This window comes from Syngnathus leptorhynchus, chromosome 16, assembly GCF_054491065.1.
Source record: "Syngnathus leptorhynchus isolate UIUO chromosome 16, UIUO_Slep, whole genome shotgun sequence".
Lineage (NCBI taxonomy): Eukaryota > Metazoa > Chordata > Actinopteri > Syngnathiformes > Syngnathidae > Syngnathus > Syngnathus leptorhynchus.
In genome coordinates, this window is record NC_141210.1 from 2,192,894 (window position 1) to 2,213,791 (window position 20,898).

The 20,898-nt window shown below is 42.5% G+C and overlaps 2 protein-coding genes across 9 annotated transcripts in view; one reads left to right on the plus strand and one right to left on the minus strand.

Moving 5' to 3' along the window:
• plppr2a (phospholipid phosphatase related 2a) overlaps positions 1 to 15,820 on the minus strand; it is a 52,785-nt gene extending 36,965 nt beyond the window's left edge. For all 6 annotated transcript variants that reach the window (XM_085934695.1, XM_085934689.1, XM_085934688.1 and 3 more), the window contains exons 1-2: positions 15,682 to 15,820; positions 14,781 to 14,940 (exon numbers count right to left, since the gene is read on the minus strand). The gene's annotated coding sequence lies outside the window, so the exon portion shown is untranslated. The remainder of the gene's footprint in view (positions 1 to 14,780; positions 14,941 to 15,681) is intronic.
• LOC147043983 (uncharacterized) lies at positions 1,897 to 9,802 on the plus strand. 3 transcript variants are annotated; one of them, XM_085934808.1, is made up of 3 exons: positions 1,897 to 2,140; positions 6,018 to 6,099; positions 6,208 to 9,802. In XM_085934808.1, exon 3 carries the CDS (start codon positions 6,459 to 6,461, stop codon positions 8,112 to 8,114), a length of 1,656 nt encoding a protein of 551 aa, XP_085790934.1. In that variant the 5' UTR covers positions 1,897 to 2,140; positions 6,018 to 6,099; positions 6,208 to 6,458; the 3' UTR covers positions 8,115 to 9,802. The 3 variants fall into 3 exon arrangements, with proteins under 3 accessions (XP_085790934.1, XP_085790935.1, XP_085790936.1); XM_085934809.1 differs by lacking the exon at positions 1,897 to 2,140 and adding an exon at positions 2,310 to 2,891; XM_085934810.1 differs by lacking the exon at positions 1,897 to 2,140 and adding an exon at positions 2,900 to 3,684.
• Positions 15,821 to 20,898: the final 5,078 nt, after the last annotated feature.

The window sequence follows — 20,898 nt, forward strand, 5'->3', positions numbered from 1 at the left end:
CATGCAATTAATTTGTGAATCCTATTCTTTTGTTCTGCCACTAGCAAGTTGGTGAGGAGTTAATTTCATCAGCTCTCCATTTTTATTCTTTCAATTATATTTCTACAGAAAAGATTAGACCATTTTATTTTGCTTTATGTGAAGGATAATCTTTATAAAAACCAAAACACATTCACTCAAGGTTGAAGCTAAAGTATTTCCCAGCAGACTTAGCCTACATTAAAAAAAAAAATCAAGGGCACATTACTTCCTGAATATGGATATCACTTTGTCAACATTTCTCATCAATTCAAAATATATATATCTTCTGTCAAAATAAATTGCACAATCTTGTGGTGGAATGAAAAAGTCAAACGACTGCATGCGACAGATGCTGCAGGTGTGAGTAGGAAGGAGAAAGGAATGTCATTTAATGATGCCACTGCAATACGTTACTACTCACATCTACGTAACTCTCACAACCCCCTCTTTCCCTCAATCTGTTGCCCCCACCACCACCATCCTTTTTTTTTTTTTCTTCAGTGAAAGGATAACGCCTGTTGCTAGGCAGGCAGTGCGACAGTTGCCATGGGAACGCTTGCAGACAGAGCTGGGGGGGGCTGCTGGGGTGGGGATAAGGATGGGGTGCGAAAAGAAAGGAATGATGTAGAGACAGAGAGAGAATGTGTGTTTTGATGGGGGAGGGACATCCATGCAGCCAATGCTTCAGCTCCTTCAGTGTTGTTTGTATCCTTCATCCTCGGAGGGGAAACAAAGAGTTGCACTTTAGGTGATCCCATTTTTAAATTCCAAATTTAAATATGCACAATTTCATGAATATGCAGGTGGAATCTTATTTTTTTTGCTCAGGGTCATAAATGAAGACCGGTCTGCATAACAGTGTCAAGTTTACAATTCAGTGGATGGATAATTTTTTTTCTATTGACTCCTGCTTCCTTTCACATCCCCCCCAAAAAAATCAGTATGCTAATTGCTAATTTAATGGTAATATTTCAGGCTGGAATAATGGGGAGTGGTAAAATGCCCTCTGAAAAATATGCGGAGTTTTAACTGACAATTTCCTGCCATTGTTTAAGAAGAAGAACCGTGTCTTCCGTAGTGATGCTGCTGCAAAAAATAAAACCCTGTGGCTGCTTACAGGCATCAAGCGTGATCAACTACAATCAAATTTTCAGCATAAAAGTAAATTGAATTTACAGACAGTGGCGGAGCTAGGGGGGGGCACAGGGGGACTGCCCCCCCTTCCTTGGACCCTCAGGTGCCAGACCAAATAATTGACATGAAATTTCAGACTGCCAAACAAAATGACATGCAAACTGTACCCCTCACATTGTCCACTTCAAATATGGTCAGTGTGAACAAACCAGTTTGTTGTCAACTCAACACTATGCTGACATGTTTGATAGCCAGTCAACTATTTCGAATGCCTCACTCACAGTCCTTCACATTAACACTTTTTGTGCGAGGGATTTCCACACTTCAAGTCTGCCAGAATATGAACCATTCTTGCTCGTAATCAAACTGAATCACAACATGACCTTCAATCGCAGCCGGGTTATTCAACACTAAATGAAGAGCGATGAATGCTCGGGAAAACAATGAAGGTGTCAAGACGGTTTATTCTAGTTATTTCTGGCAGCAGGTATAAATGGTTGCTATAACAAACGTGCACGTGAGTTGAGGGACGTTGGCATACATTGCCTCCATTGACCACCCAGACTCATTTGAAGGCTATCACGCAGTCTGGATTGACAGTTTTAGAAAGCCCCGCCCCTTACATCATTTAGCCCCTCCCCTTTCAATCCCTTCTGCAATGGGATTCGAAGGCATGCAGAGATGGGAGGGAGCAGAAGTGGGAGAGAAACAAAAAACGTGACTAGGCACCCAAAGCGTCGTGTTATGCAACATCTGACCTACTAACATACATTTTAGACATTGAGAGAAGGGGAAATAGAGAGAGGGAGGAATTGGAGCAAACATGACATGAGCAAGGCACTAAAAACAAGATCCACTCTGCTCACGCTCCTCCTTGATACCTGCACTGAAGGGAGAGCTGGACTTTTGCAAATTGACGGATGGCGTGTGTTCAGGAGTATACGGCGGATTGGTGCCCACGGAATTCTGTCATCTAAACAACTGGGTGAGTGTGCAATCATTTGTCCATCTCAAAAATGCAATGATTAATAAACACAATTCTCATTCCGACTGAGGTCATTTTCTGAATCTCAGTTAAATGTGGGTCTGTGTGTGAGAGGAAAGCCCTATAGATGAAGGTTACGCCTTTTGTGGGGGGGGGGGGGTATGTTTTTCTACAGCAATTAATTATTTGGATCCGTCATAATTTTTATTCCATCTCTACACGTGTATCCATGAGACGCGTGTGCAGGTATTGTGCATATTAACAAAACTAAACAATAATAATAATAATAATTCTTATTTTCATAGGATTACTATTATATCTATTATAATATATAATGCATTATATGTATGTTATATAATTCCTATATTATAGAAGCTATACTGCGTTGGCTATTGATTGCATGATGCGGTAAATATATGAGAAGTAACCCATTTGGTCTCGTTGTGGGTTAGTAGGCTTGTCCGTGCAGACACACTTCTGCGTGTCACGTGTAGCTGCTTCTTTGTAAAGGTTAACGCGGCTGGTGCGGTCCTCCGGCTTAACCCTTAAGTCCCCGCCCAAGAAGACGCAAAAAAACACAAACCGGGAAGCGCAAAGTCAGACACGAGCGCGCAGCGGGTGCGTCGGGGTTTTTACATTTTTTTCTTTGGATGGTGATTTTTGCATCCTTTAAAATGGGATTCAGATTTAATAATAGACAGAGAGAGGAATAGTGAAGTTAAGCGGCTTTGGTGACTGCAAGTGTTACAAGGTGAGTTTCGGAACATCTGGATCCAATGTGGGTCAGACGTGGGTCAATGTAATTACATTGGAGGTTGATCTGTATTTATTTGCGCATGAATTGTTTATGCTGGATGCTGATGAGGATCTAATGACAAAACGCTCATTTGTCAGACAGTACAACAAAGAAAGCACGCGGGTTGAAATATTCCCATCCATAATTGCGAATGATGGGAAAACAGACATTGAAATATTTCAATAGGGCTTGTCATGTAGAATGGAGACAAACAGATTCAAATACTGGGTATTGCTATGACAAAAGTTTTTTTTTTTTTCCTTTAATTTATTTTTTATTTTTTTAATTACATAGCACACAGAAATGACATAGCACGTGTTTAGCGTTACCCCACTTGCCCTTGCAGGTTGTTAGCAATGGAATGCTGAAGTCATCTTTCAACAAATACTAAGTATACATGAGAAATATAATGCACAGATAAAATGATCTTAATCTGGCATGTACAGTTAAAAGACAGTTTGATGGTGTCTATAGATGTGAAGCTATGTACATTTAAATAAAGAGATCCATTTATATATGGATGAATGAATTCAAATCTATTTTCAAATGTTCATTTATTATGCAATCAGAGTGAAATTGTCTGTGTCTGTATTGTGTGGCGAAGACATTGCCAATAGGTCTCCATGCCAGCTATAAATGTAGGTCACAGCGCTCCTGTGGGAGGGGGCGGCTGTGAGGTGAGGCATGCTAGCGCAATCACACAATAGAAGACTCAGCGCTCATAACAGAAATGAGAATTTCATTCCACGTGAGTCCAAACTTTAAATTGAATTATATTTACATTGAATCCAATAAAAATGTTGTTTATTGCCCCACGTTTATCCCAAAAAAAAAAAAAGCCACTTCAAAAAAAAAGTGTGGCACAAGTTTATTGTCTGGCTTTCCGGGCACATACGAGATGATAAAAGATGAGTGCTGGGCTTTGTTATTGCCTTGCGGTTGTTGCTGCAAGCACAGACGAATTACAGCGTTTAGTAGGCCAAGGGAGCACATGTGACTGCTGAAACACATGGACTGAGTCACTGGGCTTTTTTTTTTTTTTCCCCCTTTTCCAGAGAGAGAGGGCTGATATGGTTATGTGTTCTTGGAACAAGGATCTAGTTTCGATAGGACTCCACCTTGCTGGCTGGCTTTCAGATTCTTTAACCCCCGCCCCCGTTTTTTTTTGTTTTTTTTTAAGTGGATAAAGTCTGCACTCAGATTTGGAATTCAAACAGACCCCACCCATGCCATCACACCACGTGCCATATAGCGACCCCCCCCCCCCCACCCCTCCTCTCCTCTGTAGGAGTGTTTCATCATTCATCTTCTTTTGAGGCATGTGCCTTTTATTTTAAGCCTGCTCCTATTTCCTGAAATGCTCCACAGTAACACGTGCAAAGGGGTTGGATTCAATCCACTGTTTCCAGTACCACAATTAGAGTCTTTGGATTCGGGCGCCCGGCGGTTTGCGGGAAACGAGTGCAACTTGGATTCTTTCACTGTGCTATCATTCCACAAGTGCCACAGAGACCCGGCCGGCCGGGCAACATATGACACGTGAATCGGAAGGAGTGATCTAGGTCACGGACGTGTATTTAGATCAGCAGATCAAGTTTGCTGGCTTATCTATTTTGAGTCATAAAAATGGCTGTTACACAAGCAAATGAAATTACGACATTATTTCGCCAGCTCAAAAGGAGTCAACAAAGCGGGCGAGTGAGAGAAAAACAAAGGCAGTAAAAGGAAGCTCACTAATGTTGCTCATTTAAGAAGGGAAATTGGTGATGTCACCTCTTGACCTTTTGAAATGCTAACTAATCATCTACTTTTGACCATGTCACATTAAGTCGGGGTTCTGATGTGTGATGTGATAACCCCCCCCCCTTTTTTTTTTTACACATTCCTTCCTTTGATGCAACATTGTTGCAGTCAGCCCATATGGAGCAACCATCTGATCCTTTGTTACAACTCTCCCGCTTTGATTGGTTTCTTTGTCTGCGCTCCATTTCTCCACTTGTCTGTTAACATGCTGCAATTGGACAAATTCTCTTTTTCACTATCTTTCTTCCCATCCCCGGCCGGCAGTTCTGGTGACCTAGATTCTGTACAGTGGAGGCAAATGGACTTTCTGGGTCAGTGGGACAGGCTGTGTTCCTTCCCATTCGGCTGCCACGTTTAAGGCTCTCGAGGACAACCTCAAACTATTAGGCCACTCAACAGATACAAGAAAAAATAAAAAATCAGTCCATGGGGGCAATTTGAAACACTCTCTAGCCAAATTTCCCCAATTTAAATCAAATTATGTAAACTTATGCAAAAAATCTAATTCATGGCCATTATTGGAATTAAGCTGACAGTTTGGTTCTGTGTTTTACCTCTGATGCATACATCATCAAAACGCAGACCACCCTCATTCTTTCTTAGCAGCGACCCTTGACCTATATTTATCAATAACTCACATCCCAGCTCAACACATACACTTCTACGTCCAAATCTCATGCCCCCCGGTCTTGGCCTCATTTTCCTTGACCTGCACTGGCTGCTTGCTTTTGTCTGCCTTATCTGCTCTCCCTGGATCATTGATTTGGCATCGAGTTGTTTTGGTGAAGAATGCCGCCACATTCCTCTGAAGCTGAATGCACAGGGGGGGGGGGGGCTATTTTCAGGAGAGATTCCTACTGGGAAAGGCAATGAGGCTGTTCCTGCCGAACCCAAAAAGACCTATTGATTTGTGCTGACTTGTGCCGTTGACCTACTTCTTCCTTAATGTCAGCTTTCGGCCGATTGCTCCGGTTCCTTTGGTGCATGTCACGAAAGCTCGCAAGATAAAACACTGACCACATTACATCACAGATGTCAACACGCCGGGCGAAGGGGTCATACGGTTGCAGACAGAGCAGATCAATAGAGTACAGAGGTCAGACAGTGTGGTCAAAGGACTTTGCGTGGGTTGCTATGGGACACCGGCAGACATGCAAAAGCGCCTTTTACCTCGATGCAAACCCGAAACAAAAAAGCAAGGATGGACTTAACGTGATATTTTGATTAGTTGAGCAACATAATCATATCTATTTTCCCTGTTTGTTTTTATCATTGCAGTTTCTAATCTTGGCATCGAGGACAGACAAAACAGACGAGAGGCGGACGAGATCGAGATTCCTCGAGAGACTGACGCATTGAGGTAGATTGAATACTGTACATAAAGACCTGGAATTTTCTCGAGTTTGACGTTATTATGTCAAAACATCGGCCATTTGTGACTGAACAGCACGTTTTTCTTCAATTCCAGATTCGGTTTCTCAATCAAGAGTTGGAAAGCCCTGTATCAGCACTCAACCCAAAGCTACAGGTGGATAAATGAGGGTGTCTAATGCTGAGCTCTTCTTGATCTTCTTGGCTAATTTGGACACTTGAGTTGTCTGAAGTGAACTTACAATAAATAGACCGATTGAGATCTTCAAGGAGCTTTACAAGGTGTGACGTCACCTTTATCTCTGAGCTGTTGGGTCTCCAGTTGAAACTGGCTACTACCAGACAAGAATGGAAAATCTGACTTCAGTCCTCAAAAACTCAGGAAGTAACCACCTTGAGACCTTCCCAGGTTACGAAGAGTCTATGCAAGGCACGTCGCCTCGCATGGGCCGCATCATCAAACCCAAACCCAATATGACCTGCAGGCGGAAACGCGAGTTCATTTCAGATGAGAAGAAAGATGCTTCCTATTGGGAGAAACGACGCAAGAACAACGAGGCGGCCAAGCGTTCCCGTGAGAAACGGCGCCTGAACGATATGGTTTTGGAGAACCGTGTCATCGCACTGAACGATGAAAACGTGAGGCTCAAGACGGAGCTGCTCCAGTTGAAGCTACGCTTTGGCCTTATAAGCACCGCCTCGTACATTGAGAAGAGCCAACAGATTGAGGGAGGCAACAGCGCGGGGAACGGCGGTTCCTCTTCTTCATCATCTTCTCAGTACTACTCCAGCGGTTATTCCAGTAGCTCTCAGGTGATGATGAACTCGGACTCCTCGGAAACGGAGCAGTCCGGGCGCAGCGAGGGCCACAGGCAGATGGTGAAATACTCGCCACGTGGTTCCCTGTCTGACATGTCTGATGGCTCCTCCAGAGACAGCCCAGACCCAATTCCCTTTGAGATCAAGCAAGAAGGTGACAGGCTGGAAATGGATATTACCGACGGCACTACCACCCAGATCATGTTTAACATCCATCGAGGTCTGGCCTCCGTACCTACGCATCACCAGCTCCAACAGCATTCTCAAGAGATGGAGGCCGCTTATCATAGCCAGCAGCAGCAGCAGCAGCAGCATCTCCACCACCAACAAAGCCATCAGGAGCCTGCTCCCACTGTCAATAAGCAGCTTGGCTCTCAACCACCTGCCGCCCAGAGGAGCGTCATTCTCTTCTGTCCTGTCGACAGCTTGACAAGGCCTCAAGATCTCGATGCGCAGAAGCAAAGTAAAGGTCAGGCGTGTGCCGGCCGAGCGCCCCAGTCGTTTGCGGAGAACTCCGTAGAACCTCCGGCTGAGGTGATGAAACAACTTGAGAGGAAAACATTAGACTCGCCTTTTTTTGAGCTCCCGTGCGGCCAAGAAGGACAGAGACGAGTGTACAAAACTTGCCAGTCGCCCCAGCAGGAGCCTCGTTTGTCCAAAGAGTTTACCCACAAACAGATGGAGGAAGTCAGTCAATCACATCTGTATCACCACCAGGCTCCTCCATACCAAGATGAGGAGCCGCCCGTTCTCAGCTTTGAGGGCGAGCTCCCGAACGATACTTATTACCGAGGCCGATCCAGTAAAGACACGTCATCCAGCGATGGAGATCCAAGGAGTTCTGACAAAGAGGCCTCCACCGACGACGACGAGTGTCCTTCCTCGTCGTGCTCGGACAACTACCACAACCGACTTGTCAACGGCGTGCACGAGCCCGCCTCCCCGCAAGCCCAGAGCTGCTCTCAGGCCCAAAGTCGGGATCCGCAAGGCGAGGTGAAGACCACGGCGTTACCCCACAAACTCAGGCTTAAACATCGGGCCATGAGCAACGGAGAGTCCCCTCCGCCACCCCCCTCCGCCACCTCACCCCTCCCTCAGCATCCGTATTTGTCCTTGTCACCGCAACAGAACATTCACAGAGAAGCTTCCGACGGGGAAGGCGCGAGGAAACATAACGGGAAATAGGAGTTAGCAGATTCTCCAGTGACGTGTAATAGTAAAGACAATTTGGCTTCTGTCACCATCCCGCCATAATGCCTTGGATCACCCCGAGTACATGAAGCTGGCCTATTTTACACCCAGCAAAACCTCAAAGTCACCCAAAAGGCTGGACTTTGTGACTTGTGTATCATACTTGTAGATATTGTACAGTTTTGTCATTTCTTACATTCTCTCCATACCAACAGAAGCACTTTTTTTTCATGAAATGAGAGGAGGAATGGAACTACGTGCTTTTTCTTCGCTGCCAATTCATTTCACAAAAATTCATTTGGATCCGAAAAAGAATGTAAACAGTCCCGAGTTTTATCAGTCTACTAAATTTGCCGCATATCTGACGGCAGACAATGTTTGGCTGTTGTATGCCTTAATTCAAATGAAACGCAAACATACTCTTGGGATGTTCCCTAAGACCAAAGAAGCTCTAACGCCATCCAAACTTCCAAAATTCAAGTTCCATACCTCTTCCCAGACCCTACCTCGTTGCTCCATATTCCCCTCCTTAGTCCACAAAAACAAAATTTGCATCACCTTTATTTTTGAAGCACTTGTTTTGTATATTACTGTGATATATGAATATATGTATCTATTCTAAATCTATATTTTACAATAAATTGAATACAAACGCAGCACAAACGGATTTTGAAACGACCATCCTTTAAGTTGCTGCAAGACCCGCTCAAATCAAAATGCCTCTCTCTCTCTTGATTGTTAAGCTTTAGCATTAATCATATTTGAATGATCTGTTTACACAGAAATGGCTGTCCACTTTGGAGAGCCAGCAGCACTGAATGGAGAACATTTTGGTTTTCCTCATTCAAATGTTTGGATTTCATGACCAGCCTTTGAAATATGTGGTGGATCTCACCAGCTGCAGGCTATAAGCCCTTACTTTTGTTTATTTGAGCTTTATCAACCATATCTGTTGTCACCATTCACTGGCCCAATGTATTTATTTCCCTCTTCTCCGCTTGCCCAACACTGTATAAAAAGCCCACATGAACATAGACAAGATCCACTGCAGTCTGGAGTTTGAACTGCCATGTAGGCATTGGGGTTCATTTCCAATTGTCGCAATGAACACAAATTTGGTCCAATCGATATGCGTTGAAGAAAATTTGCATGACCTATATGCCTCCAATGTCCAGTACTTGCTCAGTATGCGAGTAGCCTGCACTGGATAAACCGAAGTATATGAACCATGTTTGGCTTTTTGACACTTGTGTATAAATGTAAAGTTCCCCACTACCCTTGAACAACACTGTAATGTTTATTTCATTGGTTTTATATCTTTTTTTTTTCCTCCCCCCCCTTTTTCAAGGTGTTGTTCAGTTCCCCATACTGTTGTTTTTTTTTTCCATATTGACTGTGATGTATTTGACTCATAATCCCTCATACCCGCCCATCCTCTTTTTCAGTGTGTATTAACCAGTAACATTTGTGGTTTTGCTGATGGTTTGATGAAAAAGACAAGTAGACAAACGGAAAAGATAAAGTGGTCTGTTGAGATGGCTGTCAGTTGATCTGGCTGGTCATTATTGCCATTGCTTCCTTTTGAAATGTATGGAACAACACAACACTAATGAAGATGGGAGCATTTCAAGATTGAAAAAGAAATAAAAAGAATGTTGAACCAATTAAATGGCTTTGTGATTTTTTTTTATTTTATTTTAATATTGCATTATTTCACAATATTATACATAATTATATAATTTAATCTAATAATTTTGATATTTCACAAAACACAGCGTTCAAAGAGAGCCTAGTTATGAGTTGAGCAACATTTTGAATCTATTTAAAGATCTTTGGCAACATGATCTAGAAACCTTAACCTCCATTTAGGTAACAGCCTCACATGACACATGGCAAGCTCCGGAAAGCGGGACTAAAATAATCTGAAATAATAACAAACCAATCCACTGCTTTGCCTAATGATAACTTGTTGTCTGAACAACTCGGACAGGTCTTCGGCCTGAAAACAGCCATAATGTAAAGTAGAGCAGGTTACGAGCAAAACATCCTCCAACTGAAGAGGGTGAGTCATAACTGTGGGATGTGGACAAAGCCCAGCAGCGCCAGAGGAGTGGCCAACATCTAGGCCGAGTGTTAACACTGCACTTTTTACAATATTAATATTCAAGACTTGATGTTTTTCTTACATCACGGATCTATCAATAGAATTCTAGTTTCCTTCAAATGTTCTCACACTTGTATCAAAACAAGGTCACAAGGATAATAGAGCAGGATATAAAAAGGGGAGGGAAGTGACCACTACCTCCATTTAAGCCTGCAAACAAAGCACCTCTTTGAGGCTGACGCATCAGTGCACTAATGCTTTTAATCACATTCAACCTATCCCGTGCACGCACGTACACACAGCTACTAGATACACGGAAAAATACGGCGTGGACATTTTCGGCAAGGTGCGAGATTCTGCCGCATCCTCGGCTTTCCTTACTACACTTGAACTGCACGGGAGTTTGCAAAAAAACAGGTCAGGAGGAAAGTAGGTCAGTGTGAAGAGAGGTAAAGAAAAGCTTATGAGAGAAAGTGAGAAGGATGGATGAATGGATTCCATTCCTGACATTCTTGGAGATCTACGACAGAGATGCTCTTGGTTGAGAGCAGAATATATGAATGGCAGAAATGATGCATTTGCATGGAGAGGATTTTGAAATGTCCTTGGCACAATGTTGATCCAATTGCTCGTGACATACGAGTTCATTTGTTGGCGAAATTTTGTTCACGGAAGTTCCTGGTTCATTAAAACCCGCCTCCACTTTACTCACACATGGTAGAATCAAGGTGTGTTCCATGACCACTTACAAAGTAGGACGTTCCAAAATTATATATAGAAAAAGAGCAATGACTATTTGAGCACACTGAAAGGGGTACGTGGAAATTTATTTGACTCACCAAAATCACCAAATGTTATTTCAAGTTACAAGGGACAGCTGCTCTAAGAAAGTGGGCCTGTGTTTAGTCTAAAGGGGCGGTCCACACATTATGATGTCACAGCGTGAGTATTATTGGATTGGGTGGGGCTGGTGCTTAGAGAGGTGAACGATGAATTCATGGAGGAAAACCATCCTCACAGCACCATTATTATTTCTATTTATGATTATATTTACACAATGTCAGATAAGATCTTTCGAAATTGGAATATTTCTGTCACATTCAAACTGGTCTGAGGCTGCCAGCAACATGAATAGCACCGGAACAGGGTGCGGCGTGGCCCACATAGAACTACCCCCCCGGCCCCATATTGCCACCAAGTTCACACTCATTCACTCAGCCTCTCCTGAGTTAGGCATGCACGCACGACTCATGCAAACACGTGAGCGCACAGAAGCCCTTGATGACCTACAGCCTCTGGCTTACTTTGAAAGTGATGTAAGAGGAGCATGCAGGTCTTATGAAACGAGTTTTCTGGCTGTTTCAAAGTGCACTGCGGTATTGTGAAAAATGATCTTTTCAATTGCTTCCATACTACTAATCAAATCAGGATAATTAATTTGAATAATCAATCAAATGATTTGATCTGAAATCTGAAATTTCAGAGACCACGCTACAGTAAAAGGATGACATCATAGCAATTAATTGCCATGGTGTCCTTCCTCATAGTTGATCATTAATCTTTTTTTTTTTCCCCCATCCGTTTCTGGCAAGATCAATATTGTGCAACAATATCCGTAAAGTGAAGCCAAAGTCCGCAATTAAAACAGAAGAGCAACATGTACACAAACACACACACACACACACACACAGGCACAATGAGTTTCCTGCTGTGAAGAAGAACCAGCCAACGACGCATGAATCCGCAGTAGCAGACACTCAAGAGTGTTTGAGGCCAAATGACTAATGATGGAGGCCCGGAGGGCACAAAGAGCCAGTGGGAAACACTGAGTGCAAAAACAAAGAGACCACTGTGTCTTTCGCCCCCGTGGGCTTCCTTCCTCTTAGGCCAAAAGGCCATTGGCTAACAGCAGCCTACAGGAAAAAAAGTCAACCAAAACAACCATTTGCTAAGTATGCAGCTCTGTTCCACCCCAACCAACGCACACACACACCTGCATTTTCCTTCCCCAACAAAGGTTGAGAAGTGACGAAAGGTACGGCTTGACGTAAATGCCACAAATGTTGTTTTCAAAGCCGTCCGTAATCTCACCACAGGGTGGATGGGCACCACCATGGGACACACTTCTAAGGAGGACATGTCAGGACAGACCCGATAAGGAATAACAATGCATGCATTGTTTATCTGATATTTTGGAACGGCTTTATAAACTGTAAATAAATCATCCAGTTATGATGTTAAATGTTGCCTTCTCTGTTCATCTTGCCCCGATGTGAATACTTCCAGTGAAAAGGGGAAAGACTCGTTGTGTAGGTTAGAAAATATGTTGAGGATGTTACACAATAACCTTGCTGTTGTGCTGCCTGAAATTAAAGTTGAGTAACATTAGGCGTCTGTGTTACCCTGAAATCGGGGCTGGGTGAGTGTGGAATGTTTGTTTTGATTCGAAAAGGGGCCCCGCAAAGTGTAATGCGTGTGTGTGTGTGTGTGCAAGGGGAGGGGCTTACTCATGTCAAATTAGCCTCACTTGCCAATGTTTTTGTTTTCAATTCCTCATCCGTGGCTGAAAATGAGGTCAGCAGTCACAAGTGTGTTCCAGCCGGAGTAAAACACAAAAGACGTTTGGAAAGATATTTTATAGCAGGCTTTTCTTTCATTTAGCTCAAAGCGCTTAATCATTCAAGCCGGTCGACCTTTTGCGAGGCAAAGGCGCGTGATTCAATAGAAAATAATTTTATTTCCCCGAGTTTCATGGAAATGGGTCATGTGCTTCACTTACTGTTGACTTTGGAAGCTTTCCAGCGTGAGTGACCTTGTGGAAAGTCGCAGTCATACGTGTAATTGGTGCATACAGTGTGTGGGCGGGCTGTCAATATGGTGTTAAAAATTCACAAGGAGTGGCAGGCAAGATATGTATCCAAGAGTAACCGTTGTGTCATGATAAGAAAATAAAAGCTGGACGGCTTACACGTGTTGGTTTCCAAATCACTGTACAAGGGACGAGTCGTGCATGTGTTTTTATAAGAAGCTTTCAAGTCACCGCCGAATTGAATTAAGCAAGTTCATGAATATGTTAACATTAATATTAACATAAGATTTTAATAAAGCAATGTTAAGTCTGTCACTCCTTAAAAAGTATTTTGATTATTATCATTTTATGATTAAGTGAATAGATTTACCATCATTTTCACAGTTGGATTGCAATAAACGTTGCATGCCGGGAGTGGTCGGCAAAATGTAGGTCAGCTCCTCCCAATTTCTACATTTTATAATTTCAAATGTCATTTTGAACCCACCCACGATAAAATAGCTGTTTGTGGGGTAACGGAAAAAGAGGCTGCAGCAACGGAGGCCTAATGTACAATAATGACCCTCCTAACATGGCCATGTCTCCCGGATAAACTCCTCCCTCCCCTTAGCTTTTTTTTTTTTTCTTTCCACACTGATGTACTTGAGAGGAAATGTGCTCTGAGCTCCAAGAATCCTGACCATATACAGCGCCAGCTGGATCACAAAACAGCAGACTTGACTCGCAGTCACGTGTCGCGCTTGGCTTTGATTCCGACAGCAGGAATGTCATGTCGTGGTGGTGGTGATCCTTCTCCAGAGCAGCCGTTATCAATCAACAGGTTGTGTTTTCCCGAATCTTAGCGCAGAAACAAGGGTGCCTTTTAAGGAGGTACTAACCTAGGTAGTTTTTTTTTTTTGTCTAAGGCCTGAAGAGAAACTAAATGAACAGCAACACAGGGAGGAAACAATGATGGCATGAGTGTTATTTTCTCCCCAGACTGGAATGTAAAGGCTGATTTTTTTTGGGAGGGGGGGGGGGGGGGGGGGGAGCAGCTGAGTTGGGGGGGGGGGTGACTACAACCTTCCATTATGAAGGCAAGGGAGTTAGGTCACATGTTGGCTGAAATGCACTTTCTAGCCAATGAGCCAGTGCAATTAGTGTTTTAAAGCACGTTATATATATTTTTTTGCTACAGATGAATATATTATTGGTCATTATTTAACATTATTAGGTGACTGTGATTGTCATGCAAAAATCTGAAAACTTTGCGTAGTTGAACAATACTTGTGGAACAATTCATGAGTATCTCCCACAGCTTTAATTTTGTGGATTGAAAAAAAATTCATATGGGGGGGAAAAAGTGAAATATGCATAAAAAGTCCTATCAAATGTCCCACATGCAGCCTTTCATAACAACTCAATCAAAGAAAAGTATCTTCATCTTATATTGTGCGTCTTTCATCCATCGACCAGACCACACAGCCGGCTAGTTTAAAAAACTAAATATCAGCTGAAATCTTAAAAAGATTTAAGATCTGGTACAAAAAGAAGCTCAATTTGGTCTTTGCATTGAAATGTTGGTTTTATGCAAAAGGTCGCAGAGTGGCTGCTGGAGCTTTCGAAAAAGTGACACGCTATATAACAACAGCTCGCGTTTCGTCCTCGGTTAGTGTGCCTCACGTTGTTCAAACACAAACACAGCCACCCACGAGCCCAGAGTGTGTCATGGCGTAACCGTGTGTACCACAAAGCCGCATGGACCTACTTTCTTATCCGGTTGAATCCAGTTTGTCGTAAAGTATGGTCAGAAAGCCAGCGGTCAGGCCTCAGGTGAGGGAGACTTGAGAGGCTGTTGACATCTGGGGTCAGGTTTCAGGAGTAAAATTTCCCGTGGGGGTCAAAGGTTAAAGTTAAATGGGAGCACCCTATGGATGGAGAGGAGGGGGAAAAAAACAGATATTAGAATATTGCAGATTTCATACTAAATATTTTGGTTTCATTGATTTGTATGCGTGAGACTTTTTGAGCACGGGGGAGATTATTTCAGTGAGTGTGAGGTTTTTGTTGGGAGTGCATATGAGAGTTTTTTTGTGCATGAGAATTTTTGGGTGTGTTTGAGAAGCATTTTAGTGAATCTGAGAGTTTTTGAGGTGAATAGAAATTTGGGTTTGAACTTTTATGGTGAGTAGTAGACCTTTTGTATTTTGTGTGTGGTAATTGTTATTTTGGGCCTATCCAGCACTTCTGTCTCATCTGCAAACCAAATAAGGATAATCATGACTGTAAAACAAAAGATCACACTGATAATCACAGCACAAGGGGAATTCTCATGACAGTCAATTATGTAAAGGTATTATTTTCTTTGCTTGCAAAATAAACCAGGTATGCAAGTTCAGCAGGCAATAAACAATAGTTTGGGATTTGGCAAGTCTCGATAATCGCCAGGCTTGCATAGAGTGAAACTTTATTCCCATCATATGATGCAGGCCCACAAAAAAAAAAAAAATTTGGGGGTTAGGGCCTGGTCTGAAGGGAAATATTTTCAAACGTTGGGTAGCTAAGTTCCAAACCCCTTCATGATATAGTCTGCAAGCAAATGCTACCATAAAGCAAAGGAGGGCTGAAGTAAATTAGCATGAATCAATAGCAACACATACAATACTCACATGCATGTACTGCATTTTCTCTCCTTTGTAGGAACATCATGAAATGGCAAACTTCTGACACTGAAGAAAGGGGAGGGGGGGGGAAACACCTCCTCTTTTATGTCCTTTTAATTATGCTGCAACTCTCCCAGTAGGGCTCAGTACTGCCTGGCATGCTGCAGTACAATGTGGTACTGCACAGAAACTCACAGAAACAAATACATGCACTGGCGGAGCTAGAGGGGGGGTCACGGGGGCACTGCCCCCACCCCAAATATGCTTTAATTGTGGATTTTTCTCCACATTTTTGTATATATGTTATAAAATAAATGTTTGTCAGTGTTTTCAGATTTTTTGGGGGGGAGGAGGGGTCACCACCTTCACCACTTTTCCATCACAATGATGGTTTCCTGCCATGACACTTAACTAGGCCACATGCCTGTTTTTTATTTTTTTTATTTCCAAAGGTCTCCATGCAGACCTGCTTTATGCTGCCAGAAAGCTCTCAGACAATGAAGTGCCTTGTATCGCATGTATCAGAACTTGACGAGATTTTTTTATCCAGTCCGTACGTCCATCATAATTTCGGGAAAAAGTCGAGCGCTTTTGAGTAGCGCAAATTCAAGGAAACACAATGAAAGGGATAATAAGTGAGTTAATTCATCACACACTTCAACACAAGTTGTGTACAGAGTGGAGAGGTCGCTGCTAGCTTTTTTTTTTTTTTTCTCACAGAAGATCATTTATCATAGCTCATTGATTCAGAGTATCGCCTTTGCTTTAATCTTTGTCATCTGAATTCTAAGCCAAAGGCAGAATATATGGCCCTCACACCAGAAAGTGTTTTATGGAGCAGTCACATTGTGAATAACACACACACAAAAGAGCTTATTGCATTTACAGTTACACACGTCGTGATCACGTGATTCCCTTATTATTTGAATACAAGTTTTTATCTGTCCAATTGGATTGTAAAACACGTGTCAACAGCCTTTTCGATATATGATGGGAAAATCTGATCTGTTGATGGTGGCTCGAGGATAAATCCTAAAACCTCTGAATAAATACTTCTTATTAGAATCTGACATTTCCTGGTATTTGTTTTTATTTTGTTTGTGCCAAAAGATTAGCTCGCTTGAGTTTCCAAATAGTATGTGATGACAAAATTCATTCATGTACTTTTTTCCCCTCATACAGGTCTATGCATAGGAATGTCATTTTTTAAAACAAGTACACAACGTGGACAAGCTGCCATTTCACCAACTCACACAAACACACAATGTTACCATCCCTTAAACTTCTGGGAAAGAAACACACACTGCGTATGCGTGTGTGTGTATGCGTGTGTGTGCGCTGGCTTTTTGTGCCACGTGAGTTGCTGGTTAAGTAGGTCAGTCAGTAAGTCAGGAGTGGCAGCGAAGTATTGCACAAACATAAGCTAACTCCATTACCTCATAGTGTGGATTAGTGTCAACAAGACCATCCATCTGTCTAGAGCCGGTCTGGTCCAAGTGACTGTAAGTGGAGCAAGCCTATGGACTCCTTCTGGTCCCTTTTTAGGCGTGTCAATTTACATTCACAAAGAAACCAAATTGGTGCACAAACATCTCAGGCATAGAAAGAACAGCAAAGATAGAACTGATCAATAAGAATCGATGACTAGGAGGGATCACCGTCGTACACCCGGTGTTGATATTGTAGAGCAAACAGTCAATACACCAAAAATGGACTTCCTGTTTCTTCCACGAGTCATAACAATAAAAGACAAAGAGGTTGGCCTCCTGGAGCAATAACCTCATCAACAGTGTCCCATCTATTTGTGACTTTCAGCTAGCTGTTGATGACACTAACATTACATTTATTTGAGTGTGCAAAGATGAAAACAAGCCTCAAAGCCACAGACAAAATATGTCGCTGGAAAAGGCGGAAAAAGGATTTCTGACTAATGCCCCCCCCCCCTCCCCTCCCCTTCTGCTCACCGCTCAGTCCTTCCTCCTCTAATCCAAACACCTGAAAGGGGGGGGGGGAGGAAGGAGGGTGAGCCGCAGGCCCCATGTGAGTTGTTGCTCACATGCAGTCAATGCACAACGTGTTACTGTAACACCTTGACTCGGGCCCCGGCTCGCCAGTTACGTAAAACAAAGCGCTGCAGACGGCTACTTCTGCAAACATCTTGCACCCAAGTGGAGCATGTAGAATACCACCTGTTGGTTGTGTTTGCTGAAACGTCTTTTAATAGTACATCATAAGATCAAAGTGGTATCGGAGTATTGGGATTAAATCGGCATCGTCATGGCGACCCAAAATCAAAAAGGAGTTTTCAGGTTTACAAGGATTTTTGCTACAAAAAATAGAAATAATCTTTAATGGCCAATATACATGTAGATTATCCCATGGCTTTATGTTAATTCCACTTTTATATCAAATATATAGTCAATACAATTAGCTATTTCACACAAGCCAGGAAAAAAAAAAAAAGGGCTCTATATTTATAACACAAATATGCGCTTGCATAAAAACTGGCCGATCCTCATTTTCGTGCTACCGCAAGCCTCGTGTGCTTGTTTGGGAAATTTGGTTCATCCGGCATACTGTGGGGATTTTTCTTTGACATGTTCCCAGCACACCTGATAATTTGGTGGCTCAAATTAAACAGCTTAACTCATGAATTAGACTTTTGCTTATACCCACAACGGCGGAAAACTCCATCTTTTTAAATGTGCTTAAATAGACGGTGCCTTATGAGGCATTTGAGAGGACAGAGCCTGTTTCTTTCTCAGAAAAAAAATATGGTGAAGTCGTATGACCTACTCGGCACGCGACCAAATGTTTTTGACCTCGTTAATGTATTTCATCCATCAAATTTTCGAAGAAGCGTTCCCAATTCCAAAAATCTCACGCTTTCAAAGGAATTTGTGGCTTTTTCTACTTACAATCAGTTCCTAATCACTGATTAATGATTGAAAGCTTGAGCACGACCATAAAACAATTGCATTCCGCTACTGTCAAACTTTAACGACAGAGGCTGCCGTCGTGACAAGTGAAAGGAACACATTGAACCCGCATTGAATAGAAAAAACAAAAAACAAAACCTGCAGTGTCGACTAGAAACAAGAAAAAAAAAAAGTTATCAGGAAGCACCAAAATAAATTCATGGTTTGTGCAGCAGTAGCCAGAACCAAGGTGGGGTTCTCAGTAAAAGACCGCAGGGGGAGGCGAGGTGAGGGGGGGGGGGGGGCATAAGAAAGGGGAAGCGCAGCACGTGAAGGCTGGAAGTGTGTTGTCTACGAGCCATGTGCTGAGGCCAAGCGTGTGAGTGACACAGGCCGTTCACGTCACGCTATGACTCACACTCACTCTTTCACTTGCCACACACACACACACACATACGCACAGTATAAATTCAACCATCAATATAATGCCTACATGACTATAATTAGACAAGCCAGTTTCAAATTTACAAAGCACAGAACACGCAGAACGATCCATCATAGCATTTAGAGCAACACAATAAAACTTCATGAAGCATGATGTCTGCAAATTGTAACAAATACAACTGCATGGTCCATTCCGACCGTATAATAAATGGACATTTCAACAGTAGATGGCTTTGTTGTCAAAGGTTGACTGTAAATGCATAAAAAGACAAAACAATAACAATCGCGTGATTGCGACCAGGTAGATTCAATTGAGTTGATCATAAACAACTGTAGTTCCTCATTTAGATGCACAGGCCATTTTTTTTTTTTTTTTACTCAGCTAAATATATATATATATGTGTTATTGTTAGACACGCTGACTTCCTGAGTGGTAAACTGAATGTGCATGCAAATGTATCTGCGTAGAGATGGAGACTCACATGCAAGTTGTGAAATGTGTGCACATTTCAAATTAAAGTCCAGTTTCGATTTTTCATTGTGTGTGAGGTGTGTTTGAATACCAACGTGACCTCCGGCTTCCTCTTCCAGGAATGGGGAAGAAGGCTGTGTTTACCAACTGTGCACAAACAAAGTACTGCCCTGGTTTCGAAGCACATTTTACAGCCAGTGGGCACAAGTGAAACATCTACTGTATACAAAGCATTAAATTAACCCGGGACACACATGAGCATATCCACACAGAGACTCAAGTGTTTACTGTAAAAACAGCTGGGAGGTGAAGTGGAGGGCAGCTGTATGTCTTCAGGGAAAACCCAAAAGAGATGTGACTATAGTGTTGCCCAATGTGTTTCTGTTTTTTTTTTTTTTCAGGAAAAGTGTGCCAACAAATTACCCCACACCTCAAAACCATGAGACGAACATCTAACCACTAGAGGGCAATATTGTCTATGCAAATAAAATAGCAGACGGAACTCAACTATAATATTCCATTTATGAGGTACAACCGATCCCCTCAGGTGAGGGATAGTTTTGAGAATGCAAATAATGCCAACTAAGAGGTCCCCGACCTCTTATTACACTTATAGGTCAGCAGGGGTGAGCATCATTGATTTTAGTCACAGCTCAACTGCATGCCTCATCAATTTTCATTGGAGACGTGCGTGAGTGATTTCCTTGACAAATCCGGGTGAGACCTTGAAAGGGTCTGCAGGGCCTATGCACCAAAGGCAAAGAGGGCATGGTGGATACAAATGCAGTTTGCACACATGGCTGAAGCGCACACGCATACATAATACATGAGAAAGTGTGAGATGAGTGTTCTGTTTCCCCTGAAGAAATGCTGACCTGTGCATCCCGACCAAATAACAGCCACACGTGAAAAGAGTCCCTCTGCAGAATGGGGGGGGGATGGTGCGTTGGTGTACTGCATTTACTTAGAGGGGGGAAAGAAAACTCAATTTTTAATTTATTTATTTATATTTATTTATTTATTCCTATTTTTTTTAGTTTTATAAAGTAAGCATATCAAATAAATACTAAATGGCATAATATAGATGAGTGCATTCCGCATTTGGGTGCAAGGACCTCTGAGCAAAAAGGCCTTCATTTGATTTAATTTCCCAATTAAAGTCAACTACGATAGAATTGACTCCTCCTCCAGGTGGCGAATAGATATTTGTACAGTCGTTTTACACCATGTTTACAAGTGGATTAAATGCAACTATCTACCGCCACCCAGTGGCTGATTGTTACACTCATCAGCCATGTCTGCCTTTAGAAATATAGAAAGTTTTTCTCATGACTTATATGTCATCCAATTTGTTTTATGTGTACCAAATTTTACAATACACCAGAGCTA

Coding starts and splice junctions, on each gene's coding strand:
- LOC147043983 (XM_085934808.1), top strand. CDS start 6,459: ATGGAAAATCTGACTTCAGTCCTCAAAAACTCAGGAAGTAACCACCTT.